This window comes from Salmo trutta, chromosome 37, assembly GCF_901001165.1.
Source record: "Salmo trutta chromosome 37, fSalTru1.1, whole genome shotgun sequence".
Classification (NCBI taxonomy): domain Eukaryota; kingdom Metazoa; phylum Chordata; class Actinopteri; order Salmoniformes; family Salmonidae; genus Salmo; species Salmo trutta.
In genome coordinates this window covers 20551498-20570887 of record NC_042993.1, presented here as the reverse complement: position 1 = coordinate 20570887, position 19390 = coordinate 20551498, and the positions used below count along the sequence as shown (strand labels likewise).

General features: G+C 44.8%; 1 protein-coding gene across 2 annotated transcripts in view; it reads right to left on the bottom strand.

Annotated features, from left to right (window-relative positions):
* Nucleotides 1-4862: 4862 nt before the first annotated feature.
* LOC115176672 (ribosome biogenesis protein BMS1 homolog) overlaps nt 4863-19390 on the bottom strand; it is a 40640-nt gene continuing 26112 nt past the window's right edge. For both annotated transcript variants that reach the window (XM_029736831.1, XM_029736832.1), the window contains 4 exons: nt 12563-12710; nt 9337-9512; nt 7851-8012; nt 4863-7063 (listed from right to left, as the gene is read on the bottom strand). In XM_029736831.1, the coding sequence (XP_029592691.1) occupies nt 6836-7063; nt 7851-8012; nt 9337-9512; nt 12563-12710 (714 nt within the window). In that variant the 3' untranslated portion in view covers nt 4863-6835. The remainder of the gene's footprint in view (nt 7064-7850; nt 8013-9336; nt 9513-12562; nt 12711-19390) is intronic.

The following is a 19390-nucleotide window of genomic DNA, read 5'->3' as shown; positions in this document are numbered from 1 at the left end:
TGTTGGAAAAATTGCGCACAACATTGCACAGGTCTTATTTTCACGATCTGGACATTAATTCGCTTTCCAAAGCTAATAAACATGTGGAAGTGTGAGCAGCATTTGTATTCCTAGTTGAATAAGTACAAACTTTTTTTACATTTGAATTTCAATAGCTCATTGGTCATGTGACCTACTTGACACAAACAAGGTCCAGAATGTCCACTGACTACCCTTCTATATTGCACACCCTTTAGTTTGTCCATTTTCATCTCACACGTTTTTACATGAATTTTTCAAAATGTACAATTTCAATAGCTCCTTAGTCATGTGACCTAGGGACTTCAAACAAGGTTCAGAATGTCCACTGACTATACCTTCATATCGCACACTCTGTCTACTTTCATATCATGCTATTAGACTTAAATCTGTAAGCTTTGCAGACCTTCATTTCACATGGGTGTTTCATATGCTATTTTTAATCACAGTAATAGGCAGGAATTTGTCAGTCAAAGTGAGCTTGATAAGGTGAAAGAATCCTTTTCATAGCATTACTTTCATATACTGTACATTAAGACAAATTAGAACGCAGTTTCCATAACCTGATAATGATTTGATATTTGAGTGCATTCACAACAAGCCACCTGCAGACAACTTACAAAATGCAATAGTGCATTTGAGGGTTTGTTTTTCTGATGAAAATAGTTATTTGATGCATGGCCAACTATTTAACTGAAAAAATAAATTCCTACATCTTTTGTGAGTAAAATCCTTTTTCCAAAATTGATTTAGGTCCATTTTTGTGAAGAGGTATGAGGGTTGTGATATGGGTCATTTAATAGTAAAATCATTTAAGGGATCAATACATTTCTATATTGCTTCCCCAGTATCTGCATGAACCATCAGGCCAAGTGTTTTTGGTTGACCCTGCTGGACAGAAAGAGGAGGAATCGGAACACGCTGCATTCAAATTCAGGTCTTAGTTATTCCATTGTGCTGGATCTAATACATATTAGCATTTTACATACATTCATAAGTGTAATCATTTTTATGACATACTGTGAAAAACTCTCTTGGCTGCTGGCTCTGTCACTTTCAGACATGCGCAGAGCAGACTGAAAGGGGAAGGGTAGCTCTTGACTTGAACCACAGGGGTTCTCTGTAAAGAGAGAGTAATCCAAAAGGCACAGACACAGCCCTTGACTTTCAATTGGCACCGTTGACCTGTATGTATTCGCTCCTGATTGGCTCTGTGGTGCACAGTCTGGCAGTCTGACTAAAGTGCCAGAGGTATGAGGAGAGACATCCTCCTTTGTATTTATGGGAACGGATATTTCCTAACACTTTGGATCCTATTCTTGGACAGTTAGAAAACACAATGCATCAATGCAACAAACAAAAAAATGACTAATTACTGTCCATGAGTAACCTCAACCTTGTGGGTGCTTGGGCCAATAAAGTGCCAACTCAATTCTACCACTGACTAGTCTCTCATGCCCCTATGAACGGGGACACAAGGCAATCGTTTTTAATCAAAACCAGCCCTTTTTTACTGGAGTACACTAACCCCTAATTGGGGATCTTTTCTTGACACATAGTAACAGTTTACCAGATAAGTCAAGAAGATCAAAAAGTAGATTGTTGTAAGGGTGTATTACGTCCTGTGCTGGCCACATTGTCATATCCATTCTGGATTCTGAGTGGTAAAATCATAGCTGAAAAATGCCTCTATGTATGTTTATACATTTCCCCCAAGACAGGACTGCCAAAGGGGGTGGAGTTGCAATCTACTGCGGAGATAACCTGCAGAGTTCTGTCATGCTATCCAGGTCTGTGCCCAAACAGTTTGAGCTTCTACTTTTAAAAATCCACCTTTCCAGAAATAAGTCTTTCACTGTTGCCGCTTGATACAGACCCCCCTCAGCCCCCAGCTGCGCCCTGGACACCATATGTGAATTACATTTACATTTAAGTAATTTAGCAGACGCTCTTATCCAGAGCGACTTACAAATTGGTGCATTCACCTTATGATATCCAGTGGAACAACCACTTTACAATAGTGCATCTAAATATTTTAGGGGGGGGGGGGTTAGAAGGATTACTTTTTCCTATCCCAGGTATTCCTTAAAGAGGTGGGGTTTCAGGTGTCTCCGGAAGGTGGAATTAGGAAGAAGGAATTAATTGCCCCCCATTTATCTTCAGAGTTTGTACTGTTAGGTGACCTAAACTGGGATATGCTTAACACCCCGGCCACCCCTAAGCTAGATGCCCTCAATCTCACACAAATGATCATGGAACCTACCAGGTACAACCCCAAATCCGTAAACATGGACACCCTCATAGATATCATCTTGACCAACCTGTCCTCTAAATACACCTCTGCTGTCTTCAACCAGGATCTCAGCGATCACTGCCTTATTGCCTGCATCCGTAATGGGTCCGCGGTCAAACGACCACCCCTCATCACTGTCAAACGCTCCCTAAAACACTTCAGCGAGTAGGCCTTTCTAATCGACCTGGCCCGGGTATCCTGAAAAATATATTGACCTCATTCCGTCAGTAGAGGATGCCTGGTTATTCTTTAAAAGTGCTTTCCTCACCATCTTAAATAAGCATGCCTCATTCAAAAAATGTAGAACTGGGAACAGATATAGCCCTTGGTTCACTCCAGACCTGACTGCCCTTGACCAGCACAAAAACATCCTGTGGCGTACTGCATTAGCATCGAATAGTCCCCGCGATATGCAACTTTTCAGGAAAGTTAGGAACTTATCGGCAGACTCAACAGCCTTGGTTTCTCAAATGACTGCCTCGCCTGGTTCACCAACTACTTCTCAGATAGAGTTCAGTGTGTCAAATCTGAGTACCTGTTGTCCGGACCTCTTGCAGCCTCTATGGGGGTGCCACAGGGTTCAATTCTCGGGTCGACTCTTTTCTCTGTATACATCAATGATGTTGCTCTTGCGGCTGGTGATTCTCTGATCCACTTCTACGTAGACGACACCATTCTGTATACTTCTGGCCCTTCTTTGGACACTGTGTTAACTAACCATACAACTCTCCTTCCGTGGCCTCCAACTGCTCTTAAATGCAAGTAAAACTAAATGCATGCTCTTCAACCGATCGCTGCCCGCACCTGCCCGCCCGCCTAGCATCACTACTCTGGACGGTTCTGACTTAGAATATGTGGACAACTATAAATACCTAGGTGTCTGGTTAGACTGTAAACTGTCCTTCAAGACTCATATTAAGCATCTCCAATAGAAAATTAAATCTAGAATTGGCTTCCTATTTCGCAACAAAGCATCCTTCACTCATGCTGCCAAACATACCCTTGTAAAACTGACTATCCTACCGATCCTTGACTTCGGCGATGTCATTTACAAAATTGCCTCCAACACTCTACTCAGCAAATTGGATGCAGTCTATCACAGTGCCATCTGTTTTGTCACCAAAGCCCCATATGCTACCCACCACTGCGACCTGTATGCTCTCGTTGGCTGGCCCTCGCTTCATATTCGTCGCCAAACCCATTGGCTCCAGGTCATCTATAAGTCCTTGCTAGGTAAAGCCCCACCTTATCTCAGCTCACTGGTCACCATAGCAGCACCCACCCGTAGCACGCGCTCCATCAGGTATATTTCACTGGTCACCCCCAAAGCCAATTCCTCCTTTGGCCGCCTTTCCTTCCAGGTCTCGGCTGCCAATGACTGGAAGGAATTGCAAAAATCACTGAAGCTGGAGACTCATATCTCCCTCACTATCTTTAAGCACCAGCTATCAGAGCAGCTTACAGATCATTGCACCTGTACATAGCCCTTCTGTAAACAGCCCATCCAACTACCTCATCCCCCATATTATTTATATATATTTTTTTCTTCTCCTTTTGCACCCCAGTATCTCTACTTGCACATTCATCTTCTGCTCATCTATCACTCCAGTGTTTAATTGCTAAATTGTAATTATTTCGCCACTACGGCCTATTTATTGCCTTACCTCCCTAATCTTACTTCATTGGCACACACTGTATATAGAGTTTTCTATTGTGTTATTGACAGTATGTTTGTTTATTCCATGTGTAACTCTGTGTTGTTTGCGTCACACTGGTTTGCTTTATCTTGGCCAGGTCGCAGTTGTAAATGAGAACTTGTTCTAAACTGGCCTACCTGGTTGAATAAAGGTGAAATTAAAAATAAAATACATTTTAAAAGTTATGTGGGAATGTCTTATGTCCGTTCTACATGTAGTGTTGGCACATGGAATATTCCTCAACTGCATACATCATAAATTACTATTGCAAATAGAAGTATTATGTTCAACAGCTGATATTTTCAGATATTATTTTGACAAACACACTTTGGTGATTACAATTCATTCTCTATTGTCATAGATTTGGTGGGCACTGTCATCTGTGATCTTTGTGATATGACTTTCTTTAAGCACGTACTGAGGAAACTGTCACTTAATATTTTTTTCTTAAAGTCTACAAACGCTCTACATTTATTCACTCTGATAGGGTTGGATCCAATAAGCTACTTTTATTATTGTCCTGTAAATGGTTCAGTGGCTATAATTTAGGCTGTGTGTTGAATGGGGCATAAAGGAAATTACCTCTACTACTAAATTACTACTAGATTATAGTGATAAGGAATTCAAATTTGGCTTGTGTATTCATTTGCCTATAACTAATCAGAATTCCATTATGTTTACATAAAAAAGAGAATACTTCAAAATGAGAAGACCCTGCTATGGAAAACACGACTGGGTGGACATAAAGTGGAAAGGAGGGGGAAATAACTCACACCATGCAGCAGGACACCGTCAGCTGCGGGGTCTTTGTAATACAGGTTTGATAGTTATATTTTCAATAATGAATGGTTAGCTGTTATGTGACAATTAGGTCAAAAACTATTTAATTTTTTGGTGTAGCTGGTCAAGGAAGTTGCAAAGAACTTCCAACATCCCCTTCCCAAATTGATATGGAACCTTCAAAAACACATGGAGACACTGCAAAAAGAAATGGCTGAGGATACACTAAAAATGTCTGGTATGTAATGACATTCAATTCAAAGTAAATGTAAGTTATTTTTCCCCCTAGCAGGATTTTTTTTTGCATGTTCACCGCATGTTGGGCCCTCACGAGTTTGCATCCCTGCATGAAACCTAGTGGTCAAACAAGGAAATGGTTCCAATCGCTTATCCACCATTCATTTTTCTCCATGGGGGTTTTAGAAAATCATAAGGGCCGTGTTTTGTGTCAGCTTACCCTGCCGTGACATTTTGATAGCCATGTAAAATCTCTCTAGTCTAGGACAAGGTGGCTTTTATCAATATATTTGCCTGTATTTAACCCCCCCAAAATTAAATGCTAATGTAGCCATCATAAAGAACTACAAATGCCACGATGATCTGACTGCCGAATAGAGGCAAAGGTAAGAATCTCTGGATTAACTGTCTGATGTTAGCAAAATTTGGTAATGAATAAATGTCTTTAAAATTGACACTTCTGTGAGCTGTCTTGTGCAAGTTTTAAATTGACACAATACCTGTTCGCAAAGGTGTCAGAGATGACGTGCATGATCTTGTAGGGATTTGTAGTCTTGCATGATGTCTAATTAGCATTTTAGAATCTGAGTGTAAATAGAGCCGAATATATTAATAAGTCACTTTGCATGAGAGATTTACATGGTTATCAAAACGTCCCGCCAAGTTAAGCCTACATGGAACACAGCCCTCATTTTAAGTGATTCTAAAATTCCCTATGGGGAAAATTAATGGTGGAAAAATGATTACCATTACCCTGTAGCAGATGTTCTGAAAGAGCTGCAAAACCTGGACCGGTACAAATCAGCTGGGCTAGACAATCTGGACCCTCTCTTTCTAAAATTGTCCGCTGCCATTGTTGCAACCCCTGTCACTTGGGTATTATGGCACCTCCGCTGTGGGGCTCTAGCATCTGACAGCCACAATAGCACTGCCCATACTATCTCCATTTTAAAGTCGTACATTTTTCTTCATTGGCTGATTGCTCCCAACTCAGGCATCCCATCCGGTTGACTACTTTAAAATGGTGGAAGTCCACAATGGCAATGTCCATGCTAAAACGGGTTATATCCATGATGAGTTCTCTCTGACAACAGGCACAACTTCAAAGTTGCTGAAATGCCATGTGCTTCCACTTATCAGTGCATTTGTAACAACCTAGCCATTACAAAACTTCTACTCGATCAAAATATATTAGAGAATTACACTTTACTTTTATTCTCTTTTAGAGTTGAGGCACTCGCATACTATTTTTGCTATTTATTTTTTATTAAAACACCACGCAAGATTGAAGCTAGACAAGTGGTCAAGATATGACTAATATACAGTTCTTCCTAGTTCCTCTATGGAACCACTCAAAATGAGGTGTCAATAACTGGGGTTGAAAAACCACATTACACAACCAGGCTACAGAAGCTGAAGGATGTTCATCCATTCCTTGCATTTACACTGTCTCCTACCCCAGTACTGCAGACTCTCTGGGTGAAGATTCCCCTAGGTACAGATCTAGGAACAGCTTCCCCTCTCCCAATCTTTCCTTCATACTGGATGCAGAGACATAAAAATCGTATCCATGAATGAGTTTCTGACTCTAGGGAAGTAGACAAAGGGCTTCATTGCCAAAATCCCAAAGTATCCCTTTAACCATTAACGGGGAAAATGCTAAACTGACCCAAGATCAGCATCTAGGGGCAATTTCACTCTACTCCACTGCAGCCCAACAGATTATGCTTAAACAGAGGATTATTCCATTCCATTGGTAGGCCAAAAAGTTATTACACTGGTCTTTAAGAGAGTCATATTGATTTACAAATCAGTCATCAAGCGGCGCCCCTTTCAGACTGGACCTCTGACTCTTCTTCTCCTTCTGGCCCATCATACGGTAAAGCTTCTTCTTTGCCTCCTTCTGCCTCTTGAGCTTGTCCTCCTCCGCCTTGTCCCGCTGCCGCAGGAAGCCCTTGTGCTTAGCGTGCTGCGCCGTGTGCGCTTTCTTGGTCTTGTAGTTGTGCACCGTGCTCAGCGCGTTGAGCAGCGCCGCCACCTGTTGGACAAGAGAGGGCACATGCTCAGATTTCAAATGCAGTGTCATTTGTGTGTGTGTGTGTGTGTGTGTGTGTGTGTGTGTGTGTGTGTGTGTGTGTATCAGGGGCAGTCATTGAAGCCACAAATGTTCAAGGCTGATCGCGGTACTGCAAGCAGTACTGCAGGCATTGTTGGCAGAAAACAGGAACCCCATTACAGCGAATGAAAAAATGGCAGTCTTCGTGGTCCATCTTACCGTATAAAAAATTATAAGATAATCATGGTACCAATAATTACTTTAATACACCAGTTGTATGTCCTTGAAACAATTATTTAAAAATCTCACACAGAAGTTATGGATAATTAGTTGAAGGGGCAGCACTGAGCCTGCAACGTCACTTAACCAACTTAATTTGGCTTCAATGTGGTATGGAGTCTTCACATAGGAATGAATGTCGTCCCGTGATCAATGGCTTTGTCCATTCATATATACAGTTATTGATGTGCGTGCCCACCATATATTATGGGGGGGGGGGACAGTGTAGGTTTTTGTTACAGCCCAGCTTTTACACAGATTTAGATCATCAACTTCGTCTTAAAACTAGACCACCATTTGTTGAATCAAATGTGTTACTGCTGGAACAAAAGCCTGCACCTTGGCCAGTCCGATTTCTTATAAAATAAGGTGGGGATTGTTTTTCACTTTCACAGCATATTAGTACATCAGAGATAAAATGAGCAAATCTGACAATCATCACAGAATCCAATGGGATTTTTCCTTATCGTTTCCGCAAGGAGACCCTTACCTTCCTCTCGTGGGGCTCCCTTATGACAGCGGGCCTCTGGAGGTCCTTGGGCGTCTTGCCCTTGGGCTGGTCCTGTTTGGGCTTGCTCTTGAAGGGCAATGCCTTCTGCAGCTGCCTGGGGATGTGCAGCTTGTTGAAGTGGCGCTGCGCTCGCACCACCGGCTGCCAAGGGGGGAGAAAGGGTCAAGGGTTAGGTCAGAGGTTCAGAATCCAACCAGGCCAATAGTCTGGCTTCAGCAGATACCTTTTCATACAACAGACGCTGTGAGACATTGGAGCTGAGGACGGATGTCAAATGGTGCCAGAGAAGATGGAGCGTTAACGTGGTGAAATCAGATTTAGACAAACTTTACTGTCCAACCAATGTGGAAAGTTGCCTTCGGTTTCACATACGGACAACAGACATTAAATGCTGGGCGCTAGTTAAAGAGATATGTTTATTCTGATGGGCGAATGAGAAAAACTTGTAATATTGGTCACCATGGATGTCACAGTGACATGCTTTGGGAAGCATGACGACAAGCCTGTGCGAATGACCGGTGTTGTATCGAGGTGCCTGCAGCTGTATCACGGTGTTGCTGGTGTTAGCTAACGTAGCCAAATATTTTGCGGCAAGTTTTTTTATTCCAAGTAGGATAGCAGCCTTTATGAGAAACTACTTCTATTGATACCACCTGGATGTCACCACGTGATACAGTCTACTCAATGAGGAGAGCATGCATGGCAAGCAGGTGTTTCACAACACCAGGACAGTGTCCTTCGCCCCCGCCTGCCAAGCACAGCTTTCCCACAGATCCTATAACCTTACAGCAAGGGAAGTAGTCAGCTAGCTAGCTAGCGTAGCCAATATATCAAGGTGACAGCTAAAGCACAAGCAAAAGTGGTTGCTTAGTTGTAGTGATTTTTTACCAAAAATATACAAGTAGGATATGTATCCAAAAAGTATTACAAAACTAAATTAATCCTGAACACTTTCCCAACGTCGGCCACTACGATATGTAGCGGCTCAAATGATGCGTGTAGCGCACTAACGCCCTGGACCAGAGCTAGTGATGGAGTATAGCTCTGGTCCATGGTGTTAATGCACTGCACATGCCATCTGAGATGCAAAAACACTATCTGAGACACACATGCATGACTTTTGAGATTCGCCTTCAGTGCGCAGCTGGATGGTTCTCGGATTGTCAGGAAGTAGGAAATGCACTCATAAATGAATCTGTGTGGTGTTATGTTTTGCACCATTTTTACTTACCAAATGCTTGAAGTTACGTTATTCACCCAAAATACCTAAAATGACTAATAAACACACCTCTTTTGTGAACAATAAACAGTTGATGGTCTGCCTCCATATTTAATGAATTGAGCTTTATCAAAAGATCAGCTCACACTTTATTTGGATAGTACTATAGATAATCTACAGATGGTCAACTGCTTGCTAGGGTTACGGTTAGGTTTAGCAGCAGAACAGTGAGCGGACATTCCTTACCTTGTACAGCGAGTCTGTGTTGGGCTTGTTGCGGACCCCCAGGTCGTGTTTCAGCTGGCCCACCGTCCTCATGCCCGACCAACTGTCCTTCTGGCCCGCTGGCATAAGCAGGGAGGTCACGGGGTTGTAGAGCTGAGGGACTGACACCGGGTACCAGGAGCGCAGGAACACAATGTCTACACACACACACACACACACACACGTAATTAATAACATTATGGCTGACCCCAATTATTTGATTGGTCGATTGTTTGGCCGATAGGCGGTTGGAAGACAAATATATATTTCTCAGTGAACTAATCCATTGCGGAGGGCGAGACTAATCATTGTCAGAGTGAACACTGTTTGCAGAGCGCACAACCTATGCTACACTTGTGAGAAACAAGTTTTGATTTATTTCATTACATTTATGAGTTTTGTCAATTTAGTCACCGTCTTTTGTTTGGAACACTCCTGTCAATGTTGAGTAAGGTTTATGCATAGAAGTAAGCGTATTGGCTACCTGGCCTGATCGCAAATGTTGACATATAAATGTGCCCATTTCGGGATCTGATAGAATTTCTGATTGGCTTAACGCACGACCACTAATGAGCCATGGAGCTTCTCATAGTAATATTTTCTTCACCTCAAACAAAGTCTGTTTTTACATCCATTGAGAATGACAATTCCTGTGCCGAGCTCACTGGCGCGGGAAACTCTGGTCGTGTCTACATTTGACACATATACAGTGGGGGGGAAAGTATTTGATCCCCTGCTGATTTTGTATGTTTGCCCACTGATAAAGAAAGGATACGTCTATAATTTTAATGGTAGGTTAATTTGAACAGTGAGAGACAAAATAACAACAAAAATATCCAGAAAAACGCATGTCCAAAATGTTATAAATTTATATGCATTTTAATGAGGGAAATAAGTATTTGACCCCCTCTCAATCAGAAAGATTTCTGGCTCCCAGGTGTCTTTTATACAGGTAACGAGCTGAGATTAGGAGCACACTCTTAAAGGGAGTGCTCCTAACCGCAGCTTGTTACCTGTAAAAAAGACACATGTCCACAGAAGCAATCAATCAAATCAGATTCCAAACTCTCCACCATGGCCAAGACCAAAGAGCTCTCCAAGGATGTCAGGGACATGATTGTAGACCTACACAAGGCTGGAATGGGCTACAAGACCATCGCCAAGCAGCTTGGTGAGAAGGTGACAACATTTGGTGCGATTATTCGCAAATGGAAGAAACACAAAAGAACTGTCAATATCCCTCGGCCTGGGGCTCCATGCAAGATCTCACCTCGTGGGGTTGCAATGATCATGAGAACGGTGAGGAATCAGCCCAGAACTACACGGGAGGATCTTGTCAATGATCTCAAGGCAGCTGGGACCATAGTCACCAAGAAAACAATTGGTAACACACTACGTCGTGAAGGACTGAAATCCTGCAGCGCCCGCAAGGTCCCCCTGCTCAAGAATACATATACATGCCCGTCTGAAGTTTGGCAATGAACATCTGAATGATTCAGAGGACAACTGGTGAAAGTGTTGTGGTCAGATGAGACCAAAATGGAGCTCTTTGGCATCAACTCAACTCGCCGTGTTTGGAGGAGGAGGAATGCTGCCTATGACCCCAAGAACACCATCTCCACCGTCAAACATGGAGGTGGAAACATTATGCTTTGGGGGTGTTTTTCTGCTAAGGGGACAGGACAACTTCACCGCATCATTTGACGTGGCCATGTACTGTCAAATCTTGGGTGAGAACCTCCTTCCCTCAGCCAGGGCATTGAAAATGGGTCGTGGATGGGTATTCCAGCATGACAATGACCCAAAACACACGGCCAAGGCAACAAAGGAGTAGTTCAAGAAGAAGCACATTAAGGGCCTGGAGTGGCCTAGCCAGTCTCCAGACCTTAATCCCATAGACAATCTGTGGAGGGAGCTGAAGGTTCGAGTTGCCAAACGTCAGCCTCGAAACCTTAATGACTTGGAGAAGATCTGCAAAGAGGAGTGGGACAAAATCCCTCCTGAGATGTGTGCAAACCTGGTGGCCAACTACAAGAAATGTCTGACCTCTGATTGCCAACAAGGGTTTTGCCACCAAGTACTAAGTCATATTTTGCAGAGGGGTCAAATACTTATTTCCCTCATTAAAATGGAAATCATTTTATAACATTTTTGACATGCGCTTTTCTGGATTTTTTTGTTGTTATTCTGTCTCTCACTGTTCATATAAACCTACCATTAAAATTATAGACTGATCATTTCTTTGTAAGTGGGCAAACGTACAAAATCAGCAGGGGATCAAATACTTTTTCCCCCCACTGTATGTGACTTCTGCTATCAGAATACAAAGACTGCAATGAAAAGACAGGTCTAGATGCACAAAAGTGTGGTCTGATTGTGTTCAGATCTGGCTGCCCACTTCAGAAGGTAGTCAGGCATTGTGTGCAGTAGGCGAAGTCATCAACACTCCTCCCACAAGTCTCAAGAATACTTCTGTTCTGGGACTGAGGCACCTTTTCATTATAACGTTGGAGTAAATATGTCCCTAGTGTGTGAGTAACGTGTTTGCTGGCCTCATAAATGCTAGCCAGCTAGCTAATATTTGGAATATCATTTTTTTTGGCTAGAGTTACGCTAACCCATTTGCAATCCCTTCAGCATAGCTGGCTAGCTACAGAGGTTAGCTGGCTAGCTACAGAGGTTAGCTGGCTAGCTACAGAGGTTAGCTACAGAGGTTAGCTACAGCCATCAGTTGTTGTGTTATCATATTTTGCCTATTTCACCGTTTGTAGAATGCATACTGGCATTTGAATATAGCGTGGGAATAGGGAATCCGGACACGGTAGGCACGTTTAAATGTAGGCCTAGATGCATGACGCGTACGGAATGAACAACAGTAATGAACAACATGTAACAGGAGCACAGGGACGTAATATGTAAACACACCCAGAAGTACTAGATAGGAATATAAAGGCAGTATTCCATGTAAATTACTGTAACGTCCATAGAAGCTTCCATGAAATGTGCAACCAAAACAGTAGGACCAACCTGCTGTAGGCAATACATTAATTTGTCAAATTGTATAAATCCTATTACTCCTGGAATGTTCATCATATTACTTTCACCTATCCAAGCCTTCAGATCTCCATAAGCGCATAGAGGGTAGGGTGCGGGGGCTACGGGTTGTTTTTGGGACTATGAAATGCTCTAGACTGCGCCAGTTGCTCACCACTCATCAGCAGCCTGTCTTCGAACGTGGCTCTGTAGGCTCCCGCCGGCGTTGACAGGGCCTTCTTAATTTGACCTCTGACCCCACTGACTGTTCGGATGGAGGCCCCTTCGAATTTTGCCACCTCCAGCACGGTGTTGAACATCCCCTGGGAACAAAACAGAGGTGTAAAGCTCACGTTTTTCTTAATTTTCTGGGGTGGACCTGAGTCTCATTCATACTCAGAGTAGTAGGGCTGATCTGACTTTATATTCACACAACTTCTAAGGACATATACATAAGGTTTACATACCAAATTTCATGGCCCCATGTTCATCGGTTCAGTTCTTATCACACCAGGGCTATAAGGGCCATCTAGTGGTGTAGCGTGGCCGACTTTGAATGCAGCAACTAATCATTCTCAAATTCATTAGAGGTTAATTCATTGAGTCTATAGATGGGTTAGCTAACAACGTCACGGAAACTATGTGCACACGTCAATGGGGCAGAAGTCTGTGTTGTGATTCTGGATGGCCAGATAGCTACCAACAATGACAAGATACTGCAATGTGGGGAATCGTAAGTGACTCGTTTCAGCTAGTTTAATCTTGTTCTTGATACCATGTCTTGTTTTGAGGTGTTTAGACTGATTTCAAGTCAATACTAATATGGCTAAAATTGACTAGCTAGCTAACCAACAACTGTAACAATGTTTCTGAGAGACTAAACATGGAAGAAATATAGGTTTACATGTTGTCGACAATCTAATCCAACCCAGTCTGTTTTGCCCCGTAGCAGCGCGTGTGTCGGTTTTGTTGCTAAACAACCAACCCGTCTATATACCAAATCTGGAGTCAAATCTGATTTATGGTTCATAAGAAGATTTGTAAAGGATTTTTAGCATTAGCATATGTGCTAACGTGCATCTATTGGTACAGTGCAGCCATATGAATGCAATAACAAAACAATTCTAACCCATTGAAGACTGATGTAATGAGTCGAAATACAACATCTGGAGTGAATCTGATGCATGGTTCATGAGGAGAAGATGATTGAGTATTCGCGTTACATATTCAAATAATGAGTTAATAGTTTCCTTGTTTTTTGAGATATCAATACCAAATACAGTGCGTTTCATCTTAGGGAAGTCCATGATAGCGATTACAAGTTTCAAGTTGATAGGCCACTGTGGAGTGGATTTACACTGGTTAAAATGGAAACGTAAAAATTATAAGTATTTTCTTTTGGCATATTAGTGCTAATATGCATCGACTGGTATAGTGTGTACATCTTTGAATGCATCAACATTATTTTCTTATTCTTTAGGGACTATTGCGATCGGTCCAAAGACCACATTTGGAGTGAATCTGACAGTCCATTAGGATTTTTTTATGATTATGTGGAAGGACCACCAGAGGGCAGGCTGGGCTCACGGATAGTAGCCCAACAAGGCATGTGAGACCAGGTAACCAGAGTCAATTAAGCACAGCTGACGGTACTAATGAGATATTCTCTTTCCCCTACAAGAGAGAGGATGGAACTAGCAAGAAGAGAGGAAGATAAACTATCGTTGGGGAATGGCTACGGAGAGAGAGGTGCTATCCATGAAGAGCCATTAAGACGGTGATGAATATGTGATTGTTGTTATAGTTTGAAGATAATCGTAATGTGATCCTGTGTCATCTAAAGAAGATGTATGTTGTTCCTTTGGAGATTCTCATTGACTGTGTTGGAGTGTTTGTATTGTCAGAAATCCCTCAATAGAGAACTGTGTTGAATCAAGAAAACCTACTCTGGACTCGTTTATTCCACCTTTCCACTTTAGAGTGACACCAAATGACTTGGTCCGCTCACATTGGTGGAGAATGTGGGCATAGGTGGACGAGTGACACAAGGATAAGTGAGTAAATCAAGATTCTTCCAGTAGAAAGAGGAACCATTCAAGAACGATGGACAACGCCCTACTACAACAGTTGATCACGGCACAGCAGACAACCATAGAACTCCTGCAACGACAGCTGAGTGGGCGAGAAGAACCTAGAGTGAAGCCTAGAGCGGCTGCTCATGCCATCTTACCTCGTCTCTCCAAGGAGGATGATATCGAGGCCTTCCTCATGACCTTCGAAAGGACGGCCACCTTGGAAGAGTGGCCGCCCACAGAATGGGCGAGCGCATTAGCCCCTCTTTTGACCGGGGTGGCCCAGGAAGCCTATTTTGACCTGGATTCCCACGAAGCTGCGGACTATGGGCGACTAAAAACCGAGATCCTGTCCCGGTACCAGCTGACTGCCAGAGATAGAGCTGTGAAGTTCCATCAGTGGACCTATATGGCTGACCAACCCGTCCGTGCCCAGATCTTCGCTCTAATACGACTGATGAAACAGTGGCTGGAACCCGGAAAGGGAGTAGGACACGTAATAGAGACCCTCGTTGTGGACAAGATATTGAGGGAATTACCCAGTGACTTAAAAAGGGTTGTGGGTCAAACCAACCCGTTGTCAGCCGACGACATAGCCCAGGCGGTGGAAACATACCGATCTACAGGGGAGTTGTTAAAAGGGGACAAGAAGGAACTGAAGGATTCTGCAAATCCCGTACCACGACTCGCCCCGGCACGTCCGCCACCGAAACCTCCAAACCCCCTCCGGAGGTGGGAGAAGTCATCCCCCACACAGCAGGGTCGGTGTTTTAAATGTCAGTCTCCAGACCATTATGCCTCACAATGTCCTAGCAAGGACGAGTCCATGGTCACGGAGTCATCGCTGCCCATCCCCACGCATCCCGGTTCGAGAGGGCATAATCAACACTGTTGGTTAACAGAAATAGCCCCAGCCCCAGAGATTCCGGTTCGAGTAGAAGGACAAGATGTGGTTGCCATTCTCGACTTGGGAAGTATGGTTACGTTAGTAGAGGAGCGGATGGTGACCTCAGCAACACTGCTACCAGACAAAGTAGCCGTGTCCTGTATCCATGGAGACACCCACTATTACCCCACCGTGAATCTGTCTATTCTCACTCCGAAAGGAAGGTGTACAGTCAGGGCAGGGAAAGTACCCCAGCTGAAGGTGCCATTATTGATAGGGAGAGACTGTCCTCTATATAAAGAGCTGCGGCAGATGACGTTATGCATGGGAAGAAGGGGGACAGGAAAGAAGAAAAAAAACAAATCCAAGCCCGAGGTAGTAGTCCTACAAGGCGACGTAGCCTCGTCCTTGTCCTCTGGAGCAGAGGAAGAAATAGAGACCCAACGTTTACGACAGATATTCCAGGAAACCACCGATGAAGACACCTGCGAAGGGTTATACACGACGCAGGAAGGAAGGAGCAACCAGGCGCTAAGAGATATATTTGAAGCCCCATCCGAGGAGGGAACCTGGAAGGGATTCTCCTCGGTCACCCCTGGAGGGGATGGGGAACAACCTCCACACCCTTCTACCGAGGTTGACCTGCCCCAGGAATTAAAGGGACAGTTCGGCACCTCGCAGCATAGAGACCCAGACCTAAGGGAGGCCATGAGGAAGGTGAAGGTGATCGACGGGAGGAACGTCGACGGATCAGGTGAGCCCCCTCTTCCTTACTATGCAATCAGGCGGGGTCTCTTATATTGGGTCGTGCAACGAAGGGGGGAAATCCAGGAATTACTAATGGTGCCTAGACCATACAGGGATACAGTCCTACAGTTAGCCCATTCCCACGTCCTAGGAGGACACCTGGCACGGGACAAGACTATTGACAGAATCATGCAGAGATTCTATTGGCCCCGTGTCACCCGGGATGTGGCCAGGTATTGTAGGACGTGTGATCAATGTCAGCGTACAGCTCCACGGCCACACCTACGTAACCCTTTGATTCCTCTCCCCATCATAGAGACTCCCTTTGAAAGCATAGCTATGGACCTCGTGGGACCCCTCCCAAAATCTGCCAGAGGACACGAGTACATCCTAGTGGTCGTAGATTACGCTACCAAGTTCCCAGAGGCCATACCCCTGCGTAACATGTCGTCCAAGGGAATTGCCAAGGAATTGTTCATGATGTTCTCTCGGGTAGGCCTTCCCAAGACGATCCTAACCGATCAGGGAACCCCGTTCATGTCCCGGTTGATGAAGGACTTGTGTCGGTTATATCAGGTTCAACAGATACGTACAAGCATATTCCACCCTCAAACAGACGGGTTGTGCGAACGCTTGAACAAAACGATTAAAAGCATGTTGAGAAGAGTGGTGTCCAGAGACGGGAAAAACTGGGACATGCTTCTCCCACACTTAATGTTTGCCCTGCGAGAAGTACCCCAGGCGTCCACTGGATTCTCCCCGTTTGAATTGCTCTACGGCAGACCCTGTCGAGGGATCCTCGACTTAGCCAAGGAGACCTGGGAGACCCAACCATGTCCCTTTCGATCCACAATAGAACATGTTACCCTGATGAGAGACCGCCTGTCGGCAGTATGGCCCATAGTAAAAGAGCATATGGAGAAGGCGCAAAGGACCCAAGGCTGGGCCTACGATAAGTCCGCGACATCCCGTGAGTTCTCCGTGGGAGAGAAAGTGATGGTGCTCGTGCCCACAGCGGAACACCGCTTGCTGGCGCAGTGGAGGGGGCCCTACGAGGTAATGAAAAGGGTCTCACCGGTCAATTACCTCATCAGACAACCCGACAGGAGGAAGAAGGTCCAACTCTATCACATAAACCTGTTGAAGAAGTACCATGGAAGAGAGGAGGAGGTGGCTTTGATGGCCATGGAGGGCCAAGGAAAAGAGGAGGTTCTACCACAGGTGCGCCATGGCCAAACTCTCTTGCCGGAACAGTCGAGACAGCTAGACAAGCTGATTATTCACTTCGGCCGGGTATTCTCTCCATTCCCAGGACAAACAGATGTCTTGTTCCACCATATCCACACTGAACCCGGCAAGAAGGTGCATATCCGTCCGTACAGGATTCCTGAGGCCCGCCGAGTCATCGCCAAGAACGAGGTAAGGGAGATGCTGAGGATGGGTGTGATCGAGCCATCGACGAGTGAGTGGTCCAGTCCTATAGTCCTGGTCCCCAAACCCGATGGTAGTATGAGACTCTGCAACGACTTTAGGAGCGTGAATGCAATCTCTACATTCGACGCGTATCCCATGCCCCGCGTGGATGAACTTTTGGAGCGCTTAGGAAAGGCCAAGTTCATCACCACCCTGGATTTGACGAAGGGATATTGGCAAGTGCCGGTGGCTCCAGAGGACCGCCCAAAGACCGCCTTCGCCACACCGGAGGGGCTTTTTCAGTATGTGAGGATGCCCTTCGGACTGCATGGTGCTGCTGCAACTTTCCAACGCCTCATGGATGCCATTCTACGGCCCCATCAAGAGTACGCAGCGGCGTACATAGATGATGTGGTCATCCACAGCGAGGACTGGGATAGTCACCTCCTACGACTACGGGCGGTGCTCATGAGTCTGGAAGCCACAGGGTTGACGGCCAATCCCAAAAAATGCTGCCTGGGTCTGTCCGAAGCGGAATACCTGGGGTACACCGTGGGGAATGGGAAAATACGCCCACAGGCAGAGAAGACCAGGGCAATTCGGGACTGGCCTCGACCCCAGACCAAGCGGGACGTTCGGGCCTTCTTAGGGATAACGGGATATTATCGCCGTTTTATCCCTGGATATGCAACCATTGCCAACCCCCTCACAAACCTCATCAAGAAAAACTTGCCAAACCGGGTAGAGTGGAAAGATGAGGCGGAGGAGGCCTTCCAATTGCTAAAAGAGGGCTTGTGTTCTGATCCCGTCCTACAGGCTCCAGACTTCTCACAAGAGTTCATTGTACAGGTAGACGCCTCGGATACGGGGCTCGGGGCCGTACTAGCTCAGGGTGAAGGCGAAGCAGAGAGGCCGATTCTCTTTATAAGTAGAAAGCTCAGCGATCGGGAACAGAGATATGCTACCGTAGAGAAAGAGGCCCTAGCCATTAAGTGGGCCCTCGATTATCTCCGGTACTACCTACTGGGTCGGAGGTTTGCATTAGTTACGGACCATGCGCCCCTCACGTGGATGGCTGGTAAGAGAAACAATAACAACCGAATAGCCAGATGGTTTCTTGCTTTACAACCGTTCTCTTTCCATGTCATCCACAGGGCCGGATCGAGGAACGGGAATGCAGACGCGCTGTCCCGACGCGACCAAGACGGTGCGTCTGGCGCCCGACCCTCCGGTCCGGTCCTGAGGGGGGAGGTATGTGGAAGGACCACCAGAGGGCAGGCTGGGCTCACGGATAGTAGCCCAACAAGGCATGTGAGACCAGGTAACCAGAGTCAATTAAGCACAGCTGACGGTACTAATGAGATATTCTCTTTCCCCTACAAGAGAGAGGATGGAACTAGCAAGAAGAGAGGAAGATAAACTATCGTTGGGGAATGGCTACGGAGAGAGAGGTGCTATCCATGAAGAGCCATTAAGACGGTGATGAATATGTGATTGTTGTTATAGTTTGAAGATAATCGTAATGTGATCCTGTGTCATCTAAAGAAGATGTATGTTGTTCCTTTGGAGATTCTCATTGACTGTGTTGGAGTGTTTGTATTGTCAGAAATCCCTCAATAGAGAACTGTGTTGAATCAAGAAAACCTACTCTGGACTCGTTTATTCCACCTTTCCACTTTAGAGTGACACCAAATGACTTGGTCCGCTCACAATTATTTGAAGCATAGTTAAAGTGAATTGTTAAATGAGATCTTAAAAAAAAGTAAGGAAACTAATTCCAAACATAACATGGTTCATCATGGTAATGACCCTAAAAAGTTAAAAATATTTCCTAATTTATCAATAACCCTGCCATTTCTTAACAAATCCCTTAGCTTTTTCAAAT